Here is a 20,990-nt window from a genome sequence, read left to right on the forward strand (position 1 = left end):
TCCCGACGCCGACAGGGCGCCTTAGAAAGGGCTGCCGGGCCCTGCGGCACCGGCACAGCACCGCGCCGGCCTCACCGGGGGAGCGGGCAGCAGGCGCAGACCCACATACATACGTGCACTTGTGCATGCAGACGCCCAGGTACATACGTGCACATGTGCATACAGACGCCCACGTACATACGTGCACATGTGCATACAGACACCCACGTACATACGTGCACATGTGCATACAGACGCCCGTGTACACACATGCATGCCTGCATGCAGAGCTGCACACGTGCATACAGACCCACAGACACGTGCGTGTGCACAGAGGCCCACGCGCACATGCGCACGCAGACGTACGGACCGCCACACGCACACACATATGCAGCGCACGTGCACTTATATGGCTCCATAGGTGCTGCGGAGGGCGAGGCCAGGCCCCCACCTTCACGCCCCCCGTGCCTCCCCGCAGCCCAGGGCGCGGTGGGTGGGCAGGCAGGGCCGGGCCACTGCCCACGCCAGGTGCGCGCGCCCCTATACCCACCCGGGGATGTATAGGGGTGCATAGGGGGTGCATAGGGGGTGCGCAGGGGATGTATCGGTCGCCCGCGCCGCGGGGTAAAGCCGCGGGCACGCGAGGTGCGCAGCGCGCAGGGACCCCCGCGGCGGAGAGCGCGGCCTGTGCAGGCCCGCGCGCCCATACGTACGCCTATAGGCCGCTATAGGTGCCGTGCGGCGCGGCCCGCACCGCCGCAGCACCGAGCCCCCCTCCCGCGCCCTCACCGCGCCGCGACGCCATCTTCTCGGGCCCGACCACCCTCGCGGGGGCCGAGGGGGGTAACACACACGCACCACCGCCGCTCACCAACCCGCCGCCCGCGCTCCCGCGCCCCCCTCCCCGCCGGCGGGTAGCGAAGAGAAGCGGCGGCGCGGAGATCCCAGAGCGGTGCGGGGCTCGGCGGCGGCGGCGGCGGAAGCGGCGGCGGAGGCCTCCCCCCCCCGCCTCCAGCGCGGGTGGTCGCGCCCGGCTCGGCATCGGGTTACTAGGGCGATGGTGCCGCACCGCGGGGGGCGGAGCCTCGCCGCCGGCCCCGCCGGCGCCACAGCCAATGGGAGCGGCGGGAGAGCCCCCGTCGTTTGCATGCGGCGGGAGAGGCGGGCGGCGCGGCCAATGGGCGGCGGGCGGGGCGGGGCCTGCTCCCCACGAGGGCGCCGCGGCGGAGCGGAGGGGAGCGGCGGACGGCGGCAGGTGCGGGGCCGCGGCGGGGCCGGGCCGGGGGGGCCGGGGGTGCTGGAGGCGACCGTGGGGGCGATGATGGCTGCGGCGATGGGGCGCGGGATGCGCGGGCAGACCCGGCCCGGCCCCGGCCTCCCCCTGACAGCCCGCCGCCCGGGCCCCGCTTCTCCGGCAATCCGCGCTTTCCCGCACAGGCCCGGCTTTCCCCTTCCCCTCCGCCGCCCGCAGCGGCGAGGGGCCCCGCGGCCTGCCGCCGGCTCTCGGCCCGGTGGGCCCTTCCCCATCCCCCGGCCGGGCAGGGGATCCCAGCCAGGCTGCGGTTGCTGGCGGCCTGCGGCCCGTCGCGCTGCCAGGCCCGCGGGAGAGCGTCAGTGTTGGGTTTGTCCCCCCGAAACGTCTTTTGCTGCTCTGTGGCCAGAGCCGCTTCGCACGCAGCGGGGAGGAAACCATCGCGTTTCCGACAGAAGACGGTGGCTTCGTTAACCGATAGGGTCATCGGAAAGGACGACCCTTCCCCGCGCACTGCCGAGGATTCCCCGTCCAGCAAGGCCGCCGCTGCCAGCGCTCCCCTCAGGCTTTCCTTCAACCATGTCCTAAACCCGGGGGTCTCTACTTTTTAAGGCTGTTTTCCTTCCGATGGGGAAGCCCCGTCGGTCCCCTGCGCGCCCATCCAGCAGCAGAGGCCCTGCGCCGTTGCGGTTAGCGCCGGCGTCCTCGGGCTCTTGGCGCGGTGAGAGCCTCTGGGTAGAAGAGCGGAGCCCGCGCTTCGCACCGCAGGGAGGCGAGACCAGGCTGCCGCCGGCTTTGCACGGGGAGGGCATCGAGGCAGCTTTCCAAAAATCACAGGTTTCTTCCAAAAGTGTTGCTGAGAGCCGCGGAGCTGTGGTGTGGGGGAGTGCCAGAGCAGGCAGGCTGGGCAAGAGATAGCCGATATATATTGCATATATATACATGTTGCATATATGCAGTGATTCTCCCGCTGATTAACAAGCAACACCTCTGCTCGCAGCTGCTAATGGAAGATACACCAGAGCTGCTTTATTATTATTATTTTCATTATTATTTTTATAAGGAGGTCAGCGGGGCTGGCCGTCGCCTCCCCGCTCTTGGCATGCAAGTCCGTGGGTTGGACATGCGGCGAAGCGTGAGCCAAAAACCTCAGCGTGTGTTTTCCAGCATCTGCTGGAGAAGCGAAGCCGCCGCTGTGCTGGTGCTGGGGAGTGCTCCCCGAGCAGGACGGGGTTTACGGTCTCCTCCCCATCGCGCACTGCTAGCAGAGCTGCCGTGGCGCGGAGAGCAGGCAGCCTGCTGGGATCACCCACCCCGGCGGTGCCGAGCGGGTCCCCGGCGGTGCCAGCGCGGTTCGGAGCGGGCAGCGTGCTTGCCGGCCCCGTCGGTGGCAGGACCGCACTGGGAGGACAGAGGAAGCGGCAGGATGCCGCAGTGAAGCTGAATGGGACTCGGCGGATGGAAAAGGACTGGTTTTTCCTAATTTATAAATGAAAAAAGCACTGCTGCGCGCTTCCGAAACCCTGACCCCTTTTTGCTGGCTTGGCCTCCAGTTCCATGTTAAATCCATGCTGGCCAGATGGGTGCTGTTCTCACTGCGGGATTACAGTGCTGTGCTGCCCCCGGGCACCAGTGTGCTCCGATTACTGGGGTGTCTCTGAACCGTGCGCTCCGGGCTGGATTTTTTGCCCAAGATGGCCAAAAAGCAAAAGCCGCTGAGAAGGTGTGATTGGCGCGTGCGGAGGAGGACAGCTGGCCGCCCAGCGGGACGCAGCGCCTGGGCAAGCCCCGGTGCTGGGAGGCAGCCCCACAGCATCAGCTGTGGACACCCTTATTTTATTTTTTAAGAAAAACACCTGGCGTGACTTTAAGGCATGAAGTGATGGAAATGTCCAGCTCCAGACTCCCCATGGCCGCTGGACGAGCCTCCTCTCGCCCGAGCTGTGCAGGGGCGGCCAGCACCGGCTGGCAGCCGCTCGCTCGCCCACGCACGCTGCCGGTGCCGGGCTGCGGCGCCGACATGGTTAAGGCACCGGCGGGATCGGGAGCCGGGCTGCACGCCACGGCTGCACGCCACGGCGTCCACCACGGAGCCAAACTTGCCGAGTCAGGATGCGAGAGCGGCAGGGACGGCTCTGCAGCATCCCTGGGTGCTGCCGCATCCCGGGGTGCTGAGGGCTCGGCTTCCCCTCCTCTGCCAGCTGCCTTTTCCCAGGGACAGAGCGGGAATGGGGTAGAAACTGGCACCCGCTGCGTTTGCCTCCGGCTGTCGCAGCTGCTCTGCACCGGCGCCGCTTCCCAAAACCTGCAGAGCGTCCAGCTCTGCCGGCAGCTGGGGATTTTATCTCTCTTTTTTTTGCCTCCTGACCGCGCATCTCCGTTAGAGCACCGGAGCCGGGTAGGTGGGGTGCCGGGGTGGTCGGAGCTGCCGTGGCGGTGGCTCAGCCGTGCCTGGCTGGCAGCCGCGGCACAGCGGGGAGCCTGCCTGCCGGCTCGCCGGGGAAGGGGCGCGGGTGCTCGGTGGCCTGACAGGCCCCATCATTTCGTGCTGGTGATTGTGACAGGAAAGCGGGAATAACCCCGTCTGATGTTTCGCGTGTGGTTTTGGGCTGTGTCATTGACTCGGGGAGCCTAGCAGCGCCGGGTGCCTACGCTTCGGCACGCGCAGCGTGATCACGGGCAGCTTCACGTGTCGTGGCTAAATGCCCAATGCCTGCCTTGTTCGTCGTCTTAATGACCGGCTTGTAAACATGCCCGAGCCCACCGGCCACGCTCCGAGGGAGCGATGGCAGGCTGGGGGAACACTGCTTTGCTGCAGAGGCTTCCCCGGGCAGAGAGAAGGGGCAGGGCTGCTGCTCTGCGGATCCCTGCGGCGCCGGTGCTGCGGGCGGGGGTGCCCGGACCCGTCGCGAGGTGACGGCAGGAGGTGCCGGGCAGAAAGCCGCTTGCGAGGCAGAGCAGGGCAGTGTGAGTAATTGTGCTAAAGCCACCTTTGCCCTGGCGCGTTGCAGGGTTGGGGGGGAAGCATTTGCTGAGGGTGCTGTTTGCAAACCCGGTGAAAAAGGGGGTAGAAATACGGGGACGGTACCCGGAGTGGGGAGATGCTTGGCGCTGTCTCCCCGGCATCCCTCACCTGAGCAGCTGGGAAGGACGCTGGGATGGCCGGGGCAGGGGTCCCGTGACTCCCCCCACCCTAGAGCCTCACCCTCGGGGGCTCAGGCTCATCGGTAGGTGCGGAGGCTTCGTCCCAATATTCAGATTCATTCCGTGTGCAGTTTCACCTCCCCTTGCTCCGACCGCAGTGTGTCTGGGAGGCTGCGGCCCGCAGACCGTCCCCCAGCCTGGCCCAGCAGAGCTTGGGCCACCCCGGGGGCTTCCCGGCCATAAACCCCCACAGCATCTCCGTGCCCACCTCTCGTGCCCCGTCGTGCTGGCCGGGGAGGGGAATGGAGCCCAGTGGGAGCAGAAGCTTTTGGGGCACCCTTGCACCTGGGTCCCAGGTGCATCCCACGGAAGAAAACACTTTTCTTCCCTTTCCGTGCATTGCCCTGCGGAAACTCCTGTGGTTGCGGGCTCACGGCTGAGTTTTGCCATGAGGAAGCTGAAGGTGCAGGGGTGGTCTCGGGGAAGCACCAAACAGCCGGCATGGAGAGCACTGGGCTTTTGGCAGCGCCTTGACCCCGAGGACCAGGATGCTCCGGCTCCTCGGGGCGCGGAGCCCTGCCCCGTGTCCCGGTGGTCCAGCGGCGCTTCCCGGCAAAGTTCCTCCAATGCCGCCGGAGACTTGCCAGCCCCCGCGCTCGGTCCCCCCAGCATTGCCACGAAGTAACGGATGAGGGGTGTCAGGTCCTGCTGAAAATTGCGGCGAGCTGAGCTCATCGCACCGCAGATCCCCGTAAACAGAGCCAGTCCCAAGCCGTGCAATAAGTTTGAGTCTGGGTTTGTGGCAGTGCAAGCAAGGGAGCTGCACGGCTGCCTCCACTGTGGCTGGGACGGGGGGTCTGGCCATCCCTCCTGCGGGCGTCCCCCCAGCTCGCTTCAGCTTCGTTATGCTGCCGCTAATTAAGCAACGCTGGGCGGGCATGAAGCGGCTTGCGGGAGCGTGTGAGACCGTTCCCCGGGCCGGTGGCTGCTGTCGAACCTGCGTTGTTGCAGACAGCTGCCCGCTGCCAGGCAAGGGCCGCGGGGAGCGGCGAAGGTGACACGAGCAGCCCCCCGGGAGAAGCCGGGGGTCGCAATGGCTTTGGGGGCTCAGCAGGGTCCTGCTCAGGGCTGCGGGGGAGTGGCTCCCTCCTGCCCTCCCAAAAATAAACCCGGCTTTACTGAGCCTGCCTGATCTCTAGCCCTGGCGCGGCTGCAGCCAAAGGCAGCCACGTTTCTGCGGCGCTCGGGGGAGGAGGGAGCCGGGGCTCTGCACCGAGGGCTGCACTGGGGCTGCAGCGGGGCCGGGGGCTGCGGTGGGCGGGCAGGCGGCTCCGCGGGGACGGGCTCGGCTGCCGCAGCCGCTGCCATTGGGCTGCGTGGGCTGCAGGGGCTGCGCTGGGATGCAGGCATGCCGGGCCAGGATGCGGGAGGGATGCAGGATGCGGGAGGGATGCAGGATGCAGGCACGCCGTGCCGGGATGCGGGAGGGATGCAGGAACACTGTGCCGGGATGCGGGAGGGATGTGGGATGCGGGAGAGATGCAGGATGCAGGCATGCTGTGCTGGGATGCGGGAGGGATGGAGGATGCAGGCACACCATGCTGGGATGCGGGATGCGGGAGGGATGGAGGATGCAGGCACACCGTGCCGGGATGCGGGATGCGGGAGGGATGCAGGATGCAGGCACGCTGTGCCGGCATGCGGGAGGAATGCAGGCCAGGACATGAGCACGCCGTGCAAGGCCACGCTCCTGCTGTGCCCAGGGCAGCCGGGGAAGGAGCCCCAGGATCTCTCAGTCCCCATCCGGGGGAAAGAGCAGCTCGTGACCTGCGGTGTAGAGGTGGCATTTCATGGGCCTAAAGAAAGATGGGTTAAGTTTAAACATTAGCCCCAGTTTTGTAGGGAAGAGGCGTGGTTTTCTGTAAACTGCTGATGGTGTTGCGGGATGGGGAGTGGGAGCAGGAGCACCGCTCCCTAGGGAGTCACGCCGGCTGCCCCCTGGCATGGGGACAGGGACAGGGAGGGTTGGGGGTGCCCGGGGGCGAGCCCCCCTTTCCCTCGGAGCTCCTGCCCCCCTGCTCACGCAGTCACGTGTGGGCTGCAGGAAAAGCCGAGCTGTTTTCCTTTCCTTGGCTTGCCCCTTGCAGGGGGACCCTCTGGGGGCTGCTTTAGTGTTAAACACCAGCAAAATGTTTAATTTTTCAAGCCCGCGTTTATTCACCGTTTCCTGGTATGTCGTAAGACCTCCACGGCACGGGTCGGTGCCTCGCTGCCGCAGCCGGGTCGCCCCGTGGCATGCCCTGCTTGCCTCCCGCGGGCAGCGGTGCGGGCAGCAGTGCAGGCAGCGAGCAGCCCCGCTCTGCCTTCCCTGGGAGCCCCAGAAGTTTGGGGAGATCAACCGAGCTGGGGAGTCGGCAGCACAGGGCAGGGGCAGGACGGCTTTGGGGTCCGCGGCGGGTCAGGTTGGGGGCCCTGGGGTCTGGGGCTGGCAGGGCTGCCGTGCCCTGCCTGCCACTGCCCGTGCCACTGCCTGTGCCGTGTGCCCATCCGGCTCGCGAGCTTCTGCAACAGGAAGCACCGTCATGCGCGCGCCCCGAAAACGCCCATTTCTTCCTCTTTTTCTCTTCCCCTGTGCCAGGGGTGAGGCGGTGAGCGGCTCCGGGGAGCCCAGGCTGGCTCCATGTATCCCGAATCCACCACTGACTCCCCGGCGCGACTCTCGCTGCGGCAGACGGGCTCCCCAGGGATGATTTACAGGTAAGGGTGTGGGGCAGCACTGGGGGGGCTCTGCAGGGCTTGAAACCCGGGGCCTCGGCACCGAAAACAGCCGCGGCACGCTTCGTGCAAAAACTTTCAGGACTGCAAAAACCCACGTGGCAGCAGCAGCGGTTTTGGGCGCTGATGCCTGTTACGGGAAGAGTGGGTGCTTTCGGGGAGATTGCCAGTGCCTGCCGCACGGGCCCCCCGTGATGCAGCATGGGTGGGCACCACCGACCCTTCCCGCGGCCGCCGGCTCTGCCGCTTGATCCCGCTCCACCTTTCTAATGGGGTTTGTGGCATCTTTCTTCTTTCTCCCCTTTGCTGTCGGAAGCGCGAGGTATGGGAGCCCCAAGCGCCAGCTCCAGTTCTACAGGTAACCCAGCCATTCCCCTCCCCAAAATCCCACCCGGCAAACAGACACGGCCGAAGCCCCGGTGGTCCCTGCCCACGCCCGGCGCGTCACCGCGTCTTCGCCCGCTCGTGGGTTTGGCAGCGTGACGTGGGGACCCCACGCGTGTGGCTGGGTGGAGGGGGGCCGTCGTCGCCGCGCTCCCCAAGCAGCCGAGCGTGGCCGGAGCGTGGCCGGAGGGCTGCTGCGGGGCTTGGGGCGAGCATCCCGCACTGGCGCTGCGCCAGGAAGAGCCCGCTGGCTTTTCCCAAGGGCGGCTCCAGGAACGCGGCCAGCCGCTCCGCTGCTCCTTCCATTAAGAGAAGCATCGTTAAGTGGTACAGAAGGCAACACTCCCCACCACCACCCTTTTACCGTCTGAAGCGAAGGCGGCACTTTTCCCCGCACACCGTGCCAGCAGCCACTTTGCTGCTCCCGGGGCCGCAGCAGCCCAGCGGCGCTGGACCAGGGTGTGGTGGGATGGGGACGGGGGGGCTGCCCCCCCGGGGAGCTGGGGCCTCCCTGCTCCATCCCCGCGCATGGCGGGAGGAGGAGACGCTGCCCGGCACCGGGGTGGCTCGGTGGCACTGCGAGCGTGCCTGTCCCGGCGATGTGCCGCCACCGGCACTGCCGAGCCCGAGCCGCAGGTGGGTTTTGGCTGCCAAAGTGGCCAGGTGCAGCCGCGCGCCTGAACCGCTGGACACATCTGCTGTGAAAGGCTCCCGAGGCCGACAGGCAGGAGCCGGCTTGCCCATAGGCTGCCTGCAGGCAGCTGCCACCGGTGTCTGTCACCCAGCCCCGTTTCGGGGCTCCTGTCCGGAGGAGCCCGTGTTTTGGTCCTGCCGCAGCCCAGCTCCGACCCTGCCGCCATGCGGACAGCAGGAGGGCTGTGTCCACCGCGGGGGACTGGCTCCGCTCCCCAGTGGCCCCCAGTGCCCCCGGCTGTCCCCACCGCCCCGCGTGCTGATGGCGCGGGACTTGTTGATGGCACGGGTCCTTTCGCTGCAGGGCGAGGCCCGGCTGCGGGCGGAGGCAGCGATGCCAGCGTTGATAAAGTGGCGGCACATCCTTGGGCTTTTAGCAAAGCGGCCATGAATAATTTAGCTCCCCTTCGCAAGGAAGAAAATCCCCTAACAGGGCTAATGGAGCGCGGCAAGAAAGCTGGGCTCTGGGGGGACCCGTCGCAGCCGCCAATTGCTTTGGATGCCAAGCGCCGACACTCCCCTAATGCAAAATAACCCGGCAGCCGCACATCTCTTATAGCTGCCCCAGGGCAGCCCGGCCACCCAGAGCTTTGCCGTTGACGAGCAGCATCCCCGGTGCGCGGGTGAGTCGGAGCCGGCAGCGCGGGCGGCGAGCTGGGATGGGCGCAGCCTGCTGCGGGCAGCAGGGAGGATTTGCTGCGCGGCGGAATCAGGATTTGGTGGCTTGGGCGGGGGGGTCATTTGGGGTCTTTTTGGTTTTAGGCAGGCTGTTGTTTGCCAAGTTCCCAGCTTGGCAAGCCAGGCTGGACAGGCGCCTTTCCGAGCAGCTACCCTGCGCACCCGGCCGTCACCCACTTGTTGTGCCCCTGATGCGCGCTGACGGTCCCGTTATCCCGCAGAGCCTGTGTCCTGTCCCCATCCCCGCTCCTTCCCCGCAAAACAGCCTCTCCCGCTTGGGCACGGCACTGCTTGGGCTTGGGCAGCTCCTGCAGCCCCGCTGCTTCTCGTCTCAGGCAGCGTCAGGATTTCTGCTAACGAACGGCCTGTGGGTGAAGCCACTGCCTCTGCGCACTCTCCACCGGCCGGTAACGTTGCTCAGCCAAAAATCAGGGAGGTGTCGAAATGAGGCGGATGGTGGATTCCCACCCTGTTCCTCAAAGCGGCCCAGACCAAACCCCCCGGCTCCGCTTGCTGCAGTGATTTTGTTGCAGTGCAGTGCAGCTATAGAGCAGCGGTGCAGCTGGCTCGGACTTTTCCCAGCTGCTGTTGGGCAAGGGGGTCCCACTGGGGGCAAGGGGCTCCCCCCGGGGCTGGGTGCTGCACCCGTGCCCAGCAGGAGCCACCAGCATTGCCCTAATTAAAACCGCCAGCCACGGAGAAGGGCTGGTGCCACCGGTGCCAGCTCTGGACTCTGGCTTCACGGCACGGCAGGAAGAGGAGGCTGGTGGCCAGGGTTCAGTTTGGCTTTGCCGCAGGAGAGGGGTCCCCTTTCCACATCTCCCTGCGTTCCCAAGCCCTTGCCGCGGAGCTGGAGGAGTGCAGGAGGGTCTCTGGCGGCGCTGGGTATCGCCGGAGCCCCTGGGGTTTCGGTCACCCCTTGCCAGCTGATGCTCCGTATCTTCTGGGTTTTCTTCTTTTTTCTTGAGGTCACACCTGAATGGGAAAGTGCGCTTGGCTTTTGGCTCCTGCTACCATAAATTTGAGCTTCGCAGGGAAAGAAAAAAAACCACCAGTGGGAGCCCAGCCGGAACCTGATGCCGGCACAGCTCCGGCACGGTGCGCTCCCGGCTCCCAGCAGCCACTTTGGCACCAGCACCGTGGTTTTGGCCCTGGTCCCCGCTCCTTTCAGACACTAAGTGCGAGGGACACTGCAGAGAGCGGCAGGGAAATCGATGCCGGTGCCACCACTGGCGAGATCCCAGCTGTAGAGGCGGCAAGCACCTCCGGCGTGTGAGGAGCCCGCTCTGCGGCAGGCTATTTTCGGCAGCCCGCACCGACTGGGAGGTCGCTGCCGTGGCTGCGGGGAAGGTGTTGGCTGGCGGCGCGGGTTGCGGCAGCCTGCCGCAGGCATGGCAGCTATCGGCAAGCACTTGGTGCCCACGGCCTCTCTGCGGATGCCCACCCTCCCCAGGGAGCTCTACGGGGCCGCCTTTCCCATCCCGGCCTCTCCCGCCCACCGGCATGCGGTGCCGGATTCTCACCAGCGGCGCTTGTGCCACCGCTTGCCCCGCCCTAGCCGGCTCCTGGGGCCCACCGCGTCCCTCGCAGGGATCAAACCAGCAGCAGCCCGACTGGTGCGAGCCGGGAGGCAGCACAGCCGGGGCACGTGCCGGGCTGCAGCAGCTCGCCGGGCTCAGGGCGGCCGTGGCGGGCACCCGCTGCAGCCCCAGCTGCCCATCGCCGCCAGCACCACGTCCCTTCCCTGCCACGCTGCCGCTCTCACCCTTCCCTTTGCTCTTCGGCTTCCACCACCACGACTTTACTCCGCTGAAGCAACTGGCTTTGCCAAGGTCCCTGCTCTCCCCTCCCCACGCCGCAGACCTGCCACAGGTCCTTGCAAGGGTGGGTGCCACCACTCCGGCATTGCGGCGCAGGCAGGGCTCTGCCCCGAGCGTCGGCGGAGCCCGGCGTGGCAGCGGGGTGTTTTCCCAGCTCTCTCCGTAGCATCGCTGAGCGGTTGGCAGTGGGGCTGGCCCGCAGAGCCCGCGCTCGGGCGGCAGGATGCTTTCCATGACATACAGCGAGAGCCTGCGCAGCGTGGCCAGCCGGCACCTCCCCGAGTGGGGGCTGCCACCAGCCCCCCGGCCGGCGGATGGGCTGGAGCTGCGGCGGCTGCGGGACGTGCGGGCGGCCGTGCGGGCGAAGACGCTGGAGGAGTTCCTGCGGATGCACGGGCTCTCCCTGGCCGACGGCACCGCCCGCGTCACCGGTATGAAGTACAGGTAAGGCAGCACCGGCGCTGGCCGGGGCAGCGAACGCGGTGAGGGGCGAGCACGCCAGGCCCGAGATGTGGGGACAGAGCAGGGGATGCTGCTTAGTGCTGGTTTTACACTTCATCGGGGAAAAGCCTGGCCTGCAGGATTTCACCGGTTTCCCTGTGCGGCACCGAGGTCGGGAGGAGCCGGCACCCGTGGCACAAAAGGCGATCTCGCGTGGCGTGCGCGGGAGAGGCTGCAGCAGGTCAGCGCTGTTGCCTCTTGCTTGCTCGATGATCTTTGATCTTCTCACTTGATTTCCCTTTTGCCGTTGGGAAGTTGCAAACACACTCCGTGCTTGTAAAGATCGGGCGGTTGGAGCGAACGGCTGCCGAGGTGCTCGATCCAACGAGCAGTTATTGCAGAGCTGGTGCGCCATTAATTTTACATGTGGGTCCCAGGCACGGCGTGGGGCATCTCAGGATTTCAGCCGACTTTTGTCCTTCTCATTACCCGCCCGTGCCAGGGAGGACACACCGGGCAGCCGGAGCCGTCGGCCGGTGGGCTGCGCACCCCCAGTACCCCAGCTGGGTTTGGGCCAGGGGCACCGGGGCTGGGGACAGTGGCTGTTCCCCCCTGTGCCGACGCAGGGGTGCTCCTCACCCCCCTGCTGCAGCGAAGCCCCCAGGGACCGGCAGCTCTGCCGGCTCCAGCCGCGCCGTGCCATGCTGTGCCGCGCCGTGGGTCAGGTTCCCCTCTGCTCACAATAACAGAGGTAACATTTACACGGTGGCGAGAGCCCATCTAATATTCATGGGGCGGTTATTTATTGATGGAGAGAGGCTGGTGCGGGCACCCCCAGCGATGCTCTGCGGGCATGTGCCTGCTGCCCCCAAAATCTCAGGGGTTTCTCCTCCTCCAGGAGCTGCCAATTGCTGCCGGGTCCCCTCACCCCGGGAGCAGAGCCGGCGCCGGCAGGATTACTGGGTTAAGAAGCTTTGCGGCAGGGGGAGGCGGAGGAGATTACAAGATTTCTCATTAGTTCGGGGCCGAACATGCGTAATTTCCCCCGCAAGGCAAGCCCTGGCCCTGCTCCTTGCTCCTTCCCCGGGGGCCACGGCCGGTGCAGGCAGCCAGCACGTGTCCCCGGGCACGAAACGGTGCTGTAGCACGGCCGGCTCACATCCCTCCTTCGTCAGGAGATGCCGGGCTGCGTTTTGCCTCAATCCACTTAGCTCGTGCTGGGCAAAATTTGGGGGGTGCGCCACTGGGGCCACGGCCCCGAGGGGGGCAACCAGTCCGGCTTGGGCAAACCGCCCGGCTGTGCCCCCAGGAGAGCCGGCGGCATCGCCACCGCCTGCGCGCTCGCCCCAGAATCGTGTATTTGGCGACGTGCACGCGCTCCTGCCGGGAGATTTTGTTTCGGACTGAGAGGAGGGATGCTGCGCTGCCGCGGCATGGCCCAAGGGAGGCAAGAGGCCCCTTCGCCCCCCGCTGCACCCCGAGCCGGGGCTGGGCTGGAAGCGTTGCCCGTGGGGGATGCCCGGCAGGGTGCTGGGGGGTCTCTTTGGGGGACACCCGCTGCGGCGCTCCCCTCCGTGCCCCCCGCCGCTTGCTCGCTTCCTGAGCTCATCAAATATTGAGGGCAGGAGGGCTGATGGGAGCCAGCTCCGCGCCCGCTGCCTCGCAGCCCCCCGCCGTCACGTTGGCGGAGCAGCGGCGCGTGGGCGCGCGGGAGGAGCTCCCCGCCTCGCCCGGGGCGCCGGCTAAATTTAGGCAGCTGGCACGGCTGCCCGCCGGAGCAGCATGCAGGTCTCCTTTGTGTGCTCCGAGCACAGCATCAAGAGCCGGAGCGCGGAGGACCGGCTGAACCGGCAGAATGCCGGCAGCCCCAGCCTCGGCACCCGCGGCAAGTTCCGGGCGGTGGCCATGGTGGCCCGCAGCCTGGGGCAGCTCTCGGTGCAGAACGTCCCCTCCTCCAGCGAGTCCAGCGTCAAGCAGCCGGGGATGAAATACCGGTAGGAGACGGGCGCACTGCTCGGGCAGGCGGATTCACTGCCTGCTCGGCTGCTTTCTCCGTTCCTCGCCAAGATTTAGGGGGCGGCGGGGGGGTCTGGGGGGGGCCGGGTGTGCTGCACTTCCCTAATCCCTGGCTCGCGTCCCGCTCCGTAGGTTTCTCAGTGCTAAAAGTGCTGACCGTGCACCTCCGTTGCCTTCCTCACCGTTTGCTCCTGTCCCCTCTCGGTGCAGATTTGATCTGGCTTTGCGTAAAACCAGCAGGATCGGGGAGGGGGGGAAAAGGACCCTAAAATTTGGGGTAGGATTAGTAGGATTCCCAGCATCTGCTGAGCCGGGCAGGCTGCCGAGCCAGGGGGTCTGAGAGTCGCGGCGCGTGTTAATCTGCGGGCTGCCATGGCATCCTTACGGAGTTGCCGGAGACTCACTGCCCCGCAAAGTGTGCAGGGAGCTGCAAGCCAGGATTCGGCCCTCGGCTGCCCGCGGTGGGTTTGGAAACGAAGGGCAGCATGTGCACCTTGTGCCCCCCCGGCCGGCACCCGCTGGGTTAACGTGCTCCGCAGCCCTGGCACTGGAGCCGAGCGCTGGGGGCTGGGGGCTTCCCCCCGGGGGGCACACACGCCACGCTCCAGCTGCAGCCGCTGCGTGCCCTCGCCGCAGCCCAGATGAGACCGGCACGGGGCTGCGAAGCCCATCAGGCCGGCCGAGCGTGGGGATGAGACCAGCCGGCACCCACCACCGTTGTCCAAACCAGCCAAGTCCCCTCGCCCGGGCGCTGGGGAGGGGGCCGGGGTGGCCCCCCGGCTCTCCAACACCGAACCCTTGCGGTGGCGGCACTGGGGCCATGCGCAGCGGCACCCTCCATGCTTACCACACGCGCCCCGCGGTCACGTCCGTGTCCGGAGGAGGAGGGCGCCGGGGCCACCCTCTCCCAGGCGCTGGGTGACCGGCTCAGGGGTCCCCGCTGGCAGCTGCTGGGGGGACGGTGGCACGGGGCGATGCTCCGTGCAAGCAGAGGGGACGGGAAGGCTGCGGCACAGCGCGGCGGGATGCTGCTTCCCGCAGAGGCAGCGGGTGGCTTGGCCTCCCCCATTATCGGCCAGCGACTCCGTTGGGCGACCGGGCAAGATGCTTTTGGGCAAGAAAGCCGGGAGCGGTGATGCGCTGCTGGCGCCCACCCACCCATGAGGACCCCGGTGAAACCCCTGCAGCCTGGAATGGCTGGGACAGGGCTGGCGCCATCCCCTCCCTGCCATAACCCCCCATCACGGGCCTTGAGCTGCGGCCGCCCCACGGCCACGGCCTCTCCCCGCCATGGAACGCTCTAAAAATAACGCGGCACTGGGGGGGGAGCACCCGCGCCTCCAGATGTTGGGCAATAACGTGGCGGTGCGGAAGGAAGATGCCCCGACTGGGCTCAGCCCGTGATTCACCGCCGCCACTCTTGGACCGCGGCTGCTCCCTGCCCGGCTCCCCGTCCCCGTGCCCATGCCAGCGACGCCGGCGGTGGCGGTGCCTCCCGGTTGCTACGCGACACCCGCGCGGGCGAGCTGCCGCGGCTCACCTACACTTTATTTATTTTAACGCTCGTCGCTTGAGCCTTTGTCATTTTTAACGAGAAACTGGCTCTCCATCACCGCAGCGAAGGCGTCTGCCAGCCCGGCCCCCTTCCCCAAAGCTGTTCTCTGGCTCCTTGTGCAGGCCAAATTTTCAGGGGTGCTCCGTTTCACCGGAACACTGCTCCGCTCCTGAGCACCCTCTCTGTGCCGCACCGCAGAGAACGGGCACAGCTCGTGCCCCGTGTGGGACGCTCCAGGCCTGACCACCGGCGTGCCATCTCCCCCCACTCCTGCCCCGTCCCCCTGCACCGGAGGTGCCAAACACCCCGGCCTCGTCACCAGAGCCGTTTTAACCAGCTCACCGCCCGCTGCCGCTCTCGATGGCCCTGCCAGGCACAGCAATTATTTTGCGTACGGGGAAACAGCATCGCTGCGCCGGTGCTGGCCGTGGCACCGCCGAGCCAGAGCATGCCCGGCTTGGGATGGCTCTTTAATCAGTCGCGGGGGGACCCTTGCTGCGGGACTGTCCCAGGCGGGGATGGGGATGGGGACCGGGGACGGGGACGCGGACCGGCACCGGGGACCACGACTCACTGGCATGCAGATGCATGAGACGCATTTTGGGGTGCTCTGGCAGCTTTCCTAACGGGTCTCTGTCTTCCAGGAACCTCGGGAAGTCTGGGCTGCGCGTGTCCTGCCTGGGCCTGGGTAAGTGCCGGGGTTTGCGGCGGCCCCTCGGCGGCTCCTCCATCCCATGGCTGCTGCCGGCGCTCCCCGGCGAGGGCGGCACTCGCCTGCTCCAGCCGTGCTCTGCGAAGGGAAGGAAAGGGTTTTCCTCCAGCCCGGCGGCGGTATTGAGATGCGGCCCAGAAGTTGTCAAATTATTTTCCCTTTTTCTCCTTTGACGTGATAGGAAGTGACCAGGCTGTGCTGGGAGCACCGCGCTGCATGCAACGGGGCCAACCGTGGCCGCCACGTGCCGGGGCTGTGCCAGGGGAGCCGGGGTGGGTGGCCGGGGGCTTGGGGCGGCGGCGTTCAATGCTCACCACGCTCACCACACTCACCGCATTCACCATGCGTGCACCCTCTCTCCTCCGCAGGGACATGGGTGACTTTCGGAGGGCAAATCACAGACGAGGTAAGGATCGCGCCCCGGCCCTCCCCAGACTTACCCGAGCGAAGCGGCAAACGGATGGGGCCGGCGCAGCCACGGGTGCCGGCCTCTGCGCTCTGGCTCTCAGCCACCCCCTTCGCCGACCCTCCCCGCTCTCCCCTTGCAGATGGCGGAGCAGCTGATGACTTTAGCCTACGACAATGGCATTAATCTCTTCGACACGGCAGAAGTCTACGCCGCCGGCAAGTAGGTACCCCACTTCGGCAGCAGCACAAGGGGCCTCACGCTGCGCCCCGGCCTCCGGCATCTCCGAACTGCGGCAGTGCTGGGAGTCTCCCGGGTTTGCCGGCTGCAGACCGGGTGCCAGGATGGGGCCACAAGCGCTTGCTTGCGGCGGGGCGATGGCTCGTGCAGTCCCACGCTGCCTGTGGCTGCCTGCACCCGTGCACCCTCCCCGGCACGACGAGCAGCGGCTGTGCCTGGGGCACAGTGGCCCAGAGGCATCGCAGCGTGCCCATGTGCCCACTTAAAAATAGCAAGCTCGCGTGTCGGGGAGCAGCTCGGCACTGCAGCCGGATGGGGAAAGCGCGTCCCCGTGGGCACCGCGTTTGCCTCAGTCTGCCAGGCTGTCCCTGCCAGCTGCCACTGCTCCCATGGCCGCAGCAGCCGGGGTGTCCGCAGCTGACGTCTCCTTCCCTCGCAGGGCCGAGGTCGTGCTGGGGAACATCATCAAGAAGAAAGGGTGGAGGTAAGCCAGGCTTCATTCCTGCGTGGCAAAGCCCTTGCTGCGGTGCTGCTGGGCTGGGAAAGCTGGCGGAGCAGCCCTGGGCGTGGATGCACGTGGGCAGGGAGCGGGCAGGGAGCAGGCAGGGCGCGCAGGGCTTTGCGGGTGCCCCCACCGGTGACTCTCTCTCTCTCCCTGCAGACGGTCCAGCCTGGTCATCACCACCAAAATCTTCTGGGGAGGAAAGTAGGTAGCACACACGCCTCGCGGCACAGCAGCCGGAGCGTGCCGGGCTCTCACCCACCTTTCCTTTTCCAGGGCCGAGACGGAGAGGGGCCTGTCCCGAAAGCACATCATAGAAGGTAGGGATGCTTGCCGGGCGCTGCTGGCCTCGGCGCCAGGCTGTGCCTGCGCCGGCTGCCTCACCAGCTGGCGGCACAGAGCCCGACAGTCCTGTCGGTGTGGCAGGTCTGAAGGCGTCGCTGGAGCGGCTGCAGCTGGAGTACGTGGACGTGGTGTTCGCCAACCGGCCCGACCCCAACACACCGATGGAAGGTGGGTGCCATGCCGCGGTGCCGTGCTCCTCCCTGCCGCCTTTTGTTGCCGTCGCGGTTGGTTTGTGCCAGCCTTTTATTTCAAGGGCGTTCTCCCCTCCCAAGCAGAAACCGCCCCTCTGCCGCCACGGTCAGCCCATGCCACGGTTAAGCCTCTGCCGCCGGGACCCCACTTGAGCAGTGGCGGGGCCGGGTTGGTGGCGCAGTGGCGGGTCGTCGCCCCCGTCCCGGTGAGCTGCTCGCTCCGCTCCGCCAGCAGCGGCCAACTCCGCTCTCTCTCAATCTCTCTCTTATCACCAGGGCACCCATTTAGTTCCTCCAAGTCCAGGACTTTCATCGTAGAAGGTACTCCCTGCCCGCACTCTGCCCGCTGGCCACCGCCTGCATCCCAGCGGCATTTCCCGGGGCAGAACCCCGGCTCCTCCAAGATTTCCATCCCTGTCCCCCCCACCCCGAGCAAACCCCGCCATAAAATATACAGGCAGCAGCAGCACAACAAAAACACCCCCCGCCCCTGCAGACCATCGCGCAGCTAAAGGGGAAAAAAGCGAAGAGGCTCCCCAGCCTCCTCGGGGACCTTGCCACCCCGCGCCAGGGACCATGGCAGGGCCCCTCCTCGCCGGGGCAGCTGCGAGTGTGCCAGGACGCGCGCTCTGGTGCCGGCCAGGCAAGCCTCGTGCCCATTGCTCTCCCCACTGCCCGCCTTTGGCTGCAGGAGCGCGCCTTGGCTTGGCCCCAGCCCGCATGGCTCAGGGCCGGCTGCCTGCCGAGAACCCCCTGGCACAGGGTGTGGGGTTCCCTCCCTCTCCTAGGTCTTGGTGCACGGGCAATGCTTTGGGTCTCCGCCTGCAGCGGTGCCAAGCACAGTGCCAGCACTGGTACCCTGCGGGGCGTGGGGCCGGTGCCAGGAGCCGAGCGGCTGCTCTCTGTGCCGGGAGAGCCCCGGCATCACCGACAGCATGTCAGGGTCGGCCGTGGTCCCTGGCACGTCCCGAGCGGCTGCTCCCTTGGTCCCTGTCCTGCTCCTTCTCCAAAAGCATCCTCCAGACGCAACCCAGCTCCCACCTCGGCGTTGGGGAGCGGGACGCTCGCCAGCCTTTGGCACGGTGCAAGCCCCCTCCTGCCGGCGCAGCACCCCGCTAACCCCCACCTGCCGCTCTCCCCTTCCCTCCTGGCAGAGACGGTGCGAGCCATGACCCACGTCATCAACCAGGGGATGGCCATGTACTGGGGGACCTCGCGCTGGAGCTCCATGGAGATTATGGTAGGCGCCTGGGGACGGCCACGGCAGAGCAGCCCCGGTGCTGCCAGTGACCCTGATTTAATTAGACAGCAGCTGTCGGGAGCCAAGCGTGTGCAGATGCGCTTGAGCCTTAATTAGCTGTCAGGGCAGCTCTCGGGGGGCTCGGGGGGTGCGGCGGGGCGCTGAGGGTCCCGGCTCTTTGGCAGGAGGCGTACTCGGTGGCCCGGCAGTTCAACCTGATCCCGCCAATCTGCGAGCAGGCTGAGTACCACATGTTCCAGCGGGAGAAGGTGGAGGTGCAGCTTCCCGAGCTCTTCCACAAGATAGGTACGGTGGCGGGGGTCCCACCCCAGCCCCGCCTCGCCCAGCGCTCCCCAAAGCCCGGCTCTGCCGCGGTGCGTGTCCCTGGCGCTGGCCAGCCCCTGTGCCACGGCACCCGGGGGAGCGGCAGCGTCACCCCCCTGCTCTGCTCTGCCCGCAGGCGTCGGAGCCATGACCTGGTCCCCGCTGGCCTGCGGCATCGTCTCGGGGAAGTACGACGGGGGGATCCCCCCCTACTCCCGCGCCTCACTGAAGGTGAGCCCGCCCGGCAGGGGGTTACAGCAGGATGGGCAGAGCCAGGGGAGCGGGGCCAGGGGCGGCAACAAGGTCCCTGTGGGAGCAGGAGGTCCCAGAGCCACGACCTGGGGAGTTTGGGGATGCCCTGCCTGCACCAGGTCCCGGTACGCCCCGACCCCCCCGTGACACCAGCTCTGAGCCCCCTCCCGCCCCCCAGGGATACCAGTGGCTGAAGGACAAGATCCTGAGCGAGGAGGGCCGGCGGCAGCAGGCGAAGCTGAAGGAGCTGCAGGCCATCGCCGAGCGCCTGGGCTGCACCCTGCCGCAGCTCGCCATCGGTAAGGGTACCGGGGGGCGGAGGGGGGCTGGAGGGGGGTGCCTGGGGGGGCCAGAGGGGGACGCCAGGGGCGGCCAGGCCGTGCTCAGCCTCTGCTCTCCCTTCTGCCCCAGCCTGGTGCCTGCGCAACGAGGGCGTCAGCTCCGTCTTGCTGGGTGCCTCCAACGCCGACCAGCTGATGGAGAACATAGGAGCAATACAGGTCAGCGCTCCCCGCCGCGCCAGCAGCGCGCTCCGGGGGAGGCTTCGCCGCGGGGAAGTGAGCAGACCCTGCTCGCGGGGCGTTAACGGGGCAGCGCCTGCCTGGGCACGCTTTGCTGCTGCGGTACCGCAGTGCGTGGTGCTGCGACGCGCCGTGGAGGAAAAGGAGGTCGCGAACCTCGCCTGAAACAAAAAATTACAGGTTTTGCTTGATCCGAAGCCGAGCAGCAGAGATGAGGCTTTGCCGGGCTGGGAAGGCAGCGGACGAGCCCAACCCGGGCTTTCCGTAACTGAGTCGCTCAGCCGGCAAGCCGGGGCTCATAGCATCAGGGTGGCGGGGTGGAGCTGGTGAGCGCGGCACGGCCATGTGCCGCCAGAGGCTGCATCCTCCCGCATGCGCCAGCGGCACGATGCTGGCTCCCAACGGCGTTCCCTGTCCCCACAGGTCCTTCCGAAGCTGTCGTCTTCCATCGTCCACGAGATCGATAGCATCCTGGGCAACAAACCCTACAGCAAGAAGGACTACAGATCCTAAGCGCGCGCACGAGCACGCTGCCCGCCGCACAGCCCTCGCCGCCCGTTCGCTTGCTTACGCTTTGTTGGAGCAAAGTGGAGAGTGTGGTTTGCACTGCGAGCCCGATGCGCCGCGAGCGCCGAGAGCCAGTGTTCCCGCCCGCGCTGCCCCGGACCACCGTACCGCTGCCACCCAACGCGGCTCTGGAGCGCAGGGACGGCCGCCGGCAGGGAGCATGCCAGGGCGAGCCCCGAGCTGCCTGGCTGCCCCGCCCGCAACCGAAGCCACCGTGGGCACCGCCGGCGCGGCGCGGCGCGGGGGCCCGTTGCATGCGTCGCTCCCACCCCCCGCGTTGCTGGAGGCGGCGGGGACGGGCGCGGGGGCGCGAGCGGGTGCTGTACGCCCACGAGACCGACAACAAGAAGCTGTTCCCCAGCCTGCGCCCCGGCCCCTCGCCTCTGCCCTGCCCACGTTGCGGCGGCGCCGGCACCGCCGACCCGGCACCGGCACCGTGGGGGCTGCAGTCCCACGGGAGCACCCGCTCCCGAGGGGGTGGTGGGGGGTGGGGAGGGGGGAGCGCAGTGGGGGCCGGGGGCAGCCGCCCACCGAGGGAGCCCAGGGAGGCGAGTACACGCGCGAGCGTGCAGGTGAGCGCGTCCACAGACACGCACGTGTACGCGCAGGGATATACATACACGTGACATGCCGGTGTGCATGCACCTATAGGCACAGCTGCAAGCGGCTGTGTAGCTACACCGCGGTACCTACAAGTACCTTTAGCTACAATCACACACGTGCACGCGTGTATATAGATGACAAGTGCGTATATACGTACACACACACACACACCCCCCCCCCCGACAGCTGTATGTATAGATGCAGATCTCTCTACCTATAACCCTACAGTTACAGCTATCTTTATACAGGTAGCGATACCTCTTTACATACCTCAATCAATGTATGTAGACGTATATGCACACATCTCTAAAAATTACACATATAATACATATACAAACACACAAACGTAG

General features: G+C 67.0%; 1 protein-coding gene across 5 annotated transcripts; it reads left to right on the forward strand.

Moving 5' to 3' along the window:
• Nucleotides 1-7,055: 7,055 nt before the first annotated feature.
• On the forward strand, nucleotides 7,056-19,983 carry KCNAB2 (potassium voltage-gated channel subfamily A regulatory beta subunit 2). Of its 5 annotated transcripts, none has more exons than XM_075721470.1 (15): nucleotides 7,056-7,132; nucleotides 7,467-7,508; nucleotides 15,382-15,425; nucleotides 15,818-15,855; nucleotides 15,998-16,077; nucleotides 16,535-16,579; nucleotides 16,757-16,801; nucleotides 16,874-16,917; nucleotides 17,024-17,110; nucleotides 18,288-18,373; nucleotides 18,559-18,679; nucleotides 18,834-18,928; nucleotides 19,128-19,248; nucleotides 19,361-19,449; nucleotides 19,894-19,983. In XM_075721470.1, the coding sequence occupies exons 1-15, from the start codon at nucleotides 7,056-7,058 to the stop codon at nucleotides 19,981-19,983; spliced, it is 1,104 nt and encodes a 367-aa protein (XP_075577585.1). The 5 variants fall into 5 exon arrangements, with proteins under 5 accessions (XP_075577585.1, XP_075577586.1, XP_075577581.1 ...); XM_075721466.1 differs by lacking the exons at nucleotides 7,056-7,132; nucleotides 7,467-7,508 and adding exons at nucleotides 10,949-11,169; nucleotides 17,410-17,454; XM_075721471.1 differs by lacking the exon at nucleotides 7,467-7,508.
• The last annotated feature ends 1,007 nt before the right edge of the window (nucleotides 19,984-20,990 follow it).

This window comes from Pelecanus crispus, chromosome 15 (genome assembly GCF_030463565.1).
Source record: "Pelecanus crispus isolate bPelCri1 chromosome 15, bPelCri1.pri, whole genome shotgun sequence".
Lineage (NCBI taxonomy): Eukaryota > Metazoa > Chordata > Aves > Pelecaniformes > Pelecanidae > Pelecanus > Pelecanus crispus.